The sequence below is a fragment of the Durio zibethinus genome, chromosome 10 (assembly GCF_047325235.1).
Source record: "Durio zibethinus cultivar Kanyao isolate XHJ-2024 chromosome 10, ASM4732523v1, whole genome shotgun sequence".
Lineage (NCBI taxonomy): Eukaryota > Viridiplantae > Streptophyta > Magnoliopsida > Malvales > Malvaceae > Durio > Durio zibethinus.
In genome coordinates, this window is record NC_143171.1 from 8,864,438 (window position 1) to 8,872,754 (window position 8,317).

The window sequence follows — 8,317 nt, forward strand, 5'->3', positions numbered from 1 at the left end:
GACAAAGAGACGTTTTTCCGAGATAGCCTTTGCAGGTGAACTAAACAGTCCAGATTTTGAATTCTTATGATTCAGGGCCCTGATCAATCTTGACTGCAATTGTCACATAGCATGTTTCTGTACATTTTTTGCAAGTTTTGTATCAAACTATATATGCAATAAAAAAAAAAAAAAAAAGCTTCTCCAATCACCATAAACCCTTGAACTCAGAAAAGAGAAAACAAAAGAATTTCATCAGAAATAAACCAGCTTCTACTTGATATGCCAAACTTTGAGAAATAGACATTTCAATAAAAGATGATATATCACCTTTTCCATCAACAGCAACATTCCCTATACAAAGTATTTTTATTTCCTTTTCAACAGGAATGATTAAGCACTTTAGTCATCAAATGATTATAATAACAATTTTACATGTATGGGAAGTAGTGTTTGATAATTATCAAACCAAATTAATCACCTTGAATCTCCAAAAACAATCAACAGTAGTCTTGCTAGGATAAGGAATTTTGAAGTCTCTGGAGTCTTCAATTCTGAGTACTTGCATCATACTTGAGAGACATGAATTCTACTTGAAATCCTGCTACTTGAGTAAAAAAAATCAATTAATCAAATCTAAGATGACAAATATATATAAATTGCGTCTAAGCATTTCACTCATTTGTTGATGCACGATCATTCTATTTAAAGAGTCGGGTCTGAATTTCTTCTTTTCAAATAAACTATTCTAATTTAATTTCACATGAAATTAAAATCAAGCAACCTAATTTAAGACCTGACTTTGGTTAGAAGCTTTGCTGCCAAAGTTTATTAATAATCGTTTCAATTAATATTCCATCATATAGATAAAGGTTTTACCAATTCCATGGTTTTTAGGTGCATCTTAGTTAAATTGGATTCTTTTTTCCAGAGGCATTTGAAGTCATCGCAACAAAAACAAATTAGATGGAAAGATTCTCACGCTATGGCTAATTGTCTTTCCTTTCTTTTCTTTTCTTTTTGTTGGAAAGACAAGTCAAAAACGAATCCACGTTATGCATATGATGGGGGCTTAATTGGACCCCAACTCAGAGGAAACGTCTCAGTCAGTTATCCAAGAAGGCCTCGACCAATCACGTTCCCCCGAATGAGTGCAATTAAACAATGATGAACAATCCAAAAGAATATTTTTTTTCTTCTTGTGATTGTTACAGTTGATTATAAGCATAAATTTTCTTCTGTTTTGTTTTCTCTAGAAAAAAACATTGTTACACATGCTTTCTCGAGCTTGGTTCGAGTATATATCTAAGCTTATGGGCCAGACAAGAATTTCCAAGTGCTCCCAAGCTTTTTTTCAGTGTGAGAAGGATGATGAACATGCATAGCAATTAGTGTAACGGTTGACGAAAACAAAGCATCCTTTTGGAGAATAATGATGCTCAATCATGGTACGCAACAAAGCAAACCAGACCCATGTTTAATGAGCTTTTTCATGCGAAAGATAAGGTTGAAAACCTAGAAAAAGAGAATAAAAAAAACCCCTCCTCCGTCCGCCGGTACCCTTCGAGGAATATTATCACAATAAATATGCAACCTCTCTCTTTCTCTCTCATGATTAAGAAGTGAAGACCTTGTCCAGCAAGAAAATAATCATATGGGAAAGTATATTTGAACCTAGAGATGCTATGTTGACAAAGCTCAATTGAGTTTTAACCAATCACAACACGGAATGTCAATGTGAGAAAGGGGAAAAATCTTTACTTTTTCCGAATGAAATGATAAAGGGCAGTTTTGAGTACAATGATATTGCAGTAATACAATTGGAAGACTTGTTTTGATCTTTGAAGGCATGGCCAATATAATCCTCACCCATTTTTCACAATTGAGCCAATGGCTCACCTCAACTCATCATCATGATGTCATTAGAAAAGGCTTGGCTTGATCACTCTGGTTATTCAAATCATGAAAGCAAATAAATATTCAAGTTTAAACAACAAATATTTTGATGTATAAAAGCATCTTCTATGTACAGGAAAGTCATAAGCAACTACAAAAGAAACCTTTAACAAGTATTGCAATGGTAAAAACCTTCCTTAACCGATTAATTTAAGACAGGAGAATAACAATTCTCTACCCTGATATTCTCAAGGGAGGAGCTCTGTTTAGGAAAGGAAGGTTTGTGCTATTATTATATTCCAGTAGTGGAATCCTTAACCTCCTCTCTGTCCTAAATGCCAGTAGGAAAAACCTTGATGTTTCGGTTTTCTGGACTAAAAAAAAAAAATGGTATATCTTATCTCTTCCTCTTGAGGGCTAGCAAACGGGGCAGAAGTGCTGAACAAAGTTTACAAGCGCCTTTGGAATAGGAATATCTGCTCAAACGTTGGACAATGGGCAATACTACTTAGTGAGGTCCCAAAAATCAAACCAAATGGGCTGCAGCCCCGGACTGCTGAAATGAACCTAGGCCTATTAAGTTCGGGCTTCATCCGAATATCCTTGGATATCCATATTCTGATCTCACTTAATGGAGAGCAACAAATGAAACAACCAAGTCACATTTTTATGGACGGTTCCCTGATCAAAATTCAAACAGCAAGGTCTAATGCCCATAAACCATCACCAAAATCCGACCATCCTGCTTGCATTCAGAATGTGGCACTATATATGGAACATCAGATATTAAGTGAGAAGAAATCTGAAAAATAAGCAATAAAGGTCCTTCACCAAAGAGGCGGAGAAAGCAGTGAAATCCGTATTATTATACATGCATAACATCATAATTTTAAAATCACCCACCCACTTAGAATCACGAGAGAGAACCAAAAGGAACAGAATCTTTTTATCAAAAGAAAAAAAAAAAAAAAGAAACAGAATCTTTCCAGGACATCTAAAACAATGATTCCAGTAAACAACCAATTAAACGTTCCAAACAGTTAATCCTTTGAACATCAGGGCTACTAAGACTGTAGCGCAAAATACAAAAACTGTTAGTAAAACAGAAAGTACATCTCTAGAATAGATATCCAATTATTGAATTAGGCCATGAACAAAGCAACAATTGCTTTCTCACCAAGGACACAACATTAAAATCACCAACTTACTAGCATCAACTAGCAAGGACCAAAGAATCACAATAAACGAATACAAGAGATAAAATGACACCATGGAATCAAATGACTGATATGACCAAGTAATACAACTTTCAAACATGATAAAATAGGTTTCTACTCTCTTCACAATGGCACCATGTCAATGGACAGATTTACACGCCAGTTGCACAGCCAAAAACTAAGAAACAACCGCCAGTTCAAAACTACCATCCAACCAGAACAGACTAAGCAGAATAGAGGAGATTAGAGAACAAGCCACAGCTTAACACATCTAGATTAAATATCCATTATTCAAATCAATCAACAACATTTGATAAATGGATTTAGAATACAATGCAGAGGTCTACATTGTAGTCCTAACAAAGAAGTCAGATATTACTGTGTCTTAATTTCTCCAGAAGAATATTAATGTTCAGATTAGAGTACTATGGTAGATCAAAAATCAACTAAACAAACAACAACATGCAGAACCTAAATGAAGAAACATCATCATCTAGGCCCTTTCACTACGGATTCTCCTGGCAAGCTGGCTGTCTTTGGGCATGATAGTCACCCTCCTGGCGTGGATAGCATAGAGATTTGTATCCTCAAATAAACCAACAAGGTAGGCCTCTGCAGCTTCTTGAAGTGCAAGAACCACATGACTCTGGAACCTCAAATCCGTCCAACAAAAAGTTGCACAACCAAAATATACTCAGGGATTGTGTTGCATGAACAAAGAGAAATAAAAAATGAAATTTGTTTCAAAGAATTAATACCTTGAAATCTTGTGCAATTTCACGGACAAGCCGCTGGAAAGGCAGCTTGCGGATCAAGAGCTCAGTGCTTTTGTGGTACTTTCGAATTTCACCGTTTAAAAGATAACAACAAATAAGATAATTGATAGGGGTCTCTTTTCCGGTAGACTAGATGTAGAGAAAAGAAGAACAAATAAAATGCATAAAAGAAACATACTGAAGTGCAACAGTTCCAGGGCCATAACGATGAGGTTTCTTGACTCCTCCAGTGGTTGGTGCAGACTTTTTTGCAGCCTTTAAATTAAAAAGGAAGGAAAGATTATTGGACAGCAAAATCTCCTGAACTCTGATAATTTCAATACAAAATAGACACCCCACCTCTTCCCCCCGGCCAAGTTTGTCGTGTAAGAACTTATCATCTTACAATCAATGCATACACATGGAAAAATTAGTCACCTACTGGCAGGTGCACAGGTGCAGCGGTCCAAGCAACTATACGATTTTACGATATTGAATTAAGGATGATAAATTCATCAATTTTTAAAAAGAGATGAAATTTTCACAACTCATAGCGTTTAGGAATATACAGAACTATGAACTAAGCTACCGAAAGCTGCTTAGAGACCGTTAGTTTGGTTCAATTAGAGGATTACACAAAATGCTCTTATCCATATGCTTGCTCTAAGAGATATATTGCAGACAAAAAATTCTCAGCCATTGTTCATATTTCTCCATACATTCTTTTATCATACTCAAAGAAAATGATAACTCAAACCCTAAAACCATGCAAAGAGCACTGCAAATAGATTAACTCGACTGCTCTAAAAAATAAGAAATTGAAAACCAAAATCCAACTCCTAAACCTTATAAAACAAAATCAAAATTCCGATAAAAAAAAGTTGAAGAGAGAAAGCGCGCGCCTTTGTAGCAAGTTGCTTCCTGGGAGCTTTGCCTCCGGTGGATTTGCGAGCGGTTTGCTTGGTACGTGCCATTTCAGTTGTAAAATGCACATCAAATTCGAAGAAACAAGATATGAATATAAATTGCAAGGATTCGATCAAATTTGAATGGAGAAAGAGATAATTGAGGATTGTTTGGATGGTCGAAGAAAAAACGTCGAACGGATGAAGAAGATGGTTCTAGATTCGAATTTGAAGCTTACGGAGCGTAAACAGTGAATGGTTGAAGGGGGGATTGGTATTTATGGGGAAGGTTAGTGAAAAGGAAATCAACGGCTCTTAGGTCAGTTTGATTAACTCTAATTGGTTGTTGCAATAACCCCGGTTATGGCGTCAACGACTTTGCTTGTTTTTCTGTAAGCCAGCCGTCAACGAGAAATGGAACTCCCGCCCAAAAAAATGTACTTTAATTTTTTTTTTTAATAAACAGATGAGGAAATCGAACTATTTTTCCCTTAACAAACAAACGTCAATCCTAAATCCCCCACTACTAAAAATTATCCATAGTTAGCTTATTGATTTTTGAATAAATTGATATAATATTAAATTGATATTTAAAAATTATTAAATTAAAAAAATTTATTGACATAATATTTTATAATATTTTTTTCAACTTTGTATTTATAAAGGTGAGAGATTTAGGTATAAATTAAGAATTTAAAAATATTAATCAAAAGTTTTGAGATTTTTTTTGTTTGAGACCATCATTCTATATAATTCTATATAATATTATATTATAAAATATATAAAAATATAATAAAGTTTGCTTACCTAGATGTTTAAGTGAATAATTTTTTTAAACATGTTAGAAAATCCGTAAAATTTCTTTTGGTAAAGACATCTAAAACATTTTTTAATTTTCAGTATTTATCAAAAAAATATATTTAAAATTTATTTAATTATCTAAAACTTTTAAATTTAACTGAAAGATTAATTCAATTATTTTTAAATTATTAGTAACAAATTTTAATTTAAATATATATTTTTTAAAAATATATTTCCAAATAATCTAAATATATAAAATTTCAACTATAGTGACATATTATCTTTTAAAATAGATTTTCTAATAATATAAAAAAAACATATATATATATATATATATATATACATGTATCATATCTTTTTAAATTTAAAAATCTCAAATGTTGTGATATTATAAAATAGATTTTTTAATAATTTGAATATATATCATTTTAAATTTATAATTTTAAACTATAATTTTTAATTTTAGAGATTTCATAATAGTCCTTAATTATTTGGTTATTTTTAAATTTAAAAAGGCCAAATATTACATAATTTATTCTTTAATGATACTCTTAGTTTTAATTTTATGTTTTTTTTCAACCTTTATGCTTGAAAAGAAATGGTTTTTAAACTTGTGAGATAGATTGACAAAAAAAAAAAAAAAAAAAAACTTATGAGATACATAAATTTTTATTATATTTTTTTAATTTTGTTATATATGAGATGCACAGTTTTTTTACTATATATATATTTTTTATGAAATGTGCATTCACATTTTAAAAAGTTAAAATCAATACTTTTTTATTTTTAAAATTTTTATAAAAATTTTAAATATTTTGTTTGTTCTAAAGCGTATATATGGAGTTTATAAAATTTTTTTGACAAATTATGGATGTTAAGGAGGGAAAAAAAAAGATTAGTGTAGCACAATAATAACTCTTTTGAAGTATTTTAACAATTAAAAGTAAGAAATATTGATTTAATTGTTTAAGCATTATTTGTTAGTTTTATTTATTTAGTTAAAAAAGATTATATAAGCTTACTTTTCATTGTTAATTTTGTTGTGCTTTTCTTTTATTTATTTTTTATAAAAAAATTATAAATAAAGGCAAATGTCTAAAATGCAATACTAATTCTAACATAATTGGTTAATATAAAAATAAAATCATGTTTATTTATTTAAAATTAAATTTTATAATTTAATTCTTTTGGTAATATTTTTTTTTTTGAAGCAAAACATAAATAGTAAAAGAAAAATAATTGTTTTACAACAAATTGATTATAAAATCCCGTGGATGGAAACTGACACATTTTCATTAAAACCTTTTTACTACAAATTTTTAAATTATTGTTTAAAATTTAAAACTATTACTTAAAATTTAAAAATATTTCATTTCAACTTAGTAACATAATTTTACATCAAATGTAAAGCTTAAAACAAATATAAAAATTAAATTAAAAAATCTAAAATGTTGAAAATTATGATATTACTAAACTCATGCAAAAAATGTATTTGCAAATAAGCTATCACACATTTTTTTTTAAATATTTAAAATCATTACTTTTTTCAAATAAATAAAACTTATTTTAAAATTATATAAAATTATAGATGTATAAAAATGATTATATAAGATAGAAATGACACAAATTGAATAAAGTTAATTTGAAGTGATGAAACTTTTAGTTTCCAATTTAATATTTTGTTGGTACACTTAATAATATAATTTATATATAAATCTTTGGAAAATTTTATTTTTCCTCAAATATTATTATATGTTTTGAATGTTTTAATTCTTTAATTAAAAATTTTAATTTTATTATATTTTAATATTTTAATTATATTATTTGTAGTTTATATATATATTGAGTATCTAAGTGATTAAATAATATTAATTTATATATCTAAATACATTTAAATAAATAAAAATGATTCAAACATTACACAAATAACAAATTAGTTAACTCTATATTTGCCCACGAAAGATTGGCTTAATTCACTTTTCACTATGAAATACTTGACTTTGAGTTTTGTTAGTGATTCTTAATTGATGTTAATATCCAATGTAGGCAACAAAATTTTTTAAAGCACACATTTTGTCTTGGTCTAAACGTTTCAGCAATCAACCTCTTCATTTTTTTCAACTAAAAAATTTCATATTTGATAATTTTTTTTAAATAACAAAAGGCTTTTAAGCTTTTTTTCTTTTCTTTTTTTTTTTTTGATAAAATAGCATCATTTCCATTTAAAATAGTGAAACCATATCTCAGGATACAATGCATGATAGTACCCCTAGGCATACATTAGACCAATGTCTCGTCGTCATGTTTTCCATTGTCATTTATGCCATCTTATGTGCTGCCTCATTTGCCTCTCTTTGAACGTACACAGCTTTCCATCTTTGAATGGTGGACAGATTAACTTAGATCTCCATTATCTGATTTCCAATCAAAGAAATATTGTTTCGGCCGGTTCCGTAATCTGGTTTATAATACCTTTTGCATCCCCTTCTAAAATAATCTCATTCCACCCTTCGTTTGAAACATATTCAGCTGCCTTTGATGCAGCAATCCCCACAATAATTGTTGCGTCCTTAACTCCTGTAATGAGTATGGATGCAGCTCCCAAAACCCTCCTCTGGTAGTTTTTGGCTAGCAGTCCAATGCCTCCAACTCTTCTCTCCAGATTTAGAGCTCCATCAAAATTAATTTTCACTTCATTCTCCCTTGGTGCTCTCCATTTAGCTTCAACTTTTATGGCTTGGTCTGAAACTTCAAACTCTTGCAT

The 8,317-nt window shown here is 30.2% G+C and overlaps 1 protein-coding gene across 1 annotated transcript; it reads right to left on the reverse strand.

The window, feature by feature from the left end:
* Positions 1 to 2,837: 2,837 nt before the first annotated feature.
* On the reverse strand, positions 2,838 to 8,317 carry LOC111291692 (uncharacterized). Its single transcript, XM_089766247.1, has 5 exons — positions 8,026 to 8,317; positions 4,750 to 4,824; positions 4,047 to 4,123; positions 3,851 to 3,928; positions 2,838 to 3,738 (listed from the first exon to the last, which is right to left on the reverse strand). Exons 1-5 carry the CDS (start codon positions 8,315 to 8,317, stop codon positions 3,586 to 3,588), a joined length of 675 nt encoding a protein of 224 aa, XP_089622373.1. The 3' UTR covers positions 2,838 to 3,585.

Coding starts and splice junctions, on each gene's coding strand:
- LOC111291692 (XM_089766247.1), bottom strand. CDS start 8,317: ATGCAAGAGTTTGAAGTTTCAGACCAAGCCATAAAAGTTGAAGCTAAA. Junction 4,124..4,749: donor GGAAGCAACTTGCTACAAAG/GCGCGCGCTTTC, acceptor TTTAATTTAAAG/GCTGCAAAAAAGTCTGCACC. Junction 3,929..4,046: donor CCTGGAACTGTTGCACTTCA/GTATGTTTCTTT, acceptor GAAATTCGAAAG/TACCACAAAAGCACTGAGCT.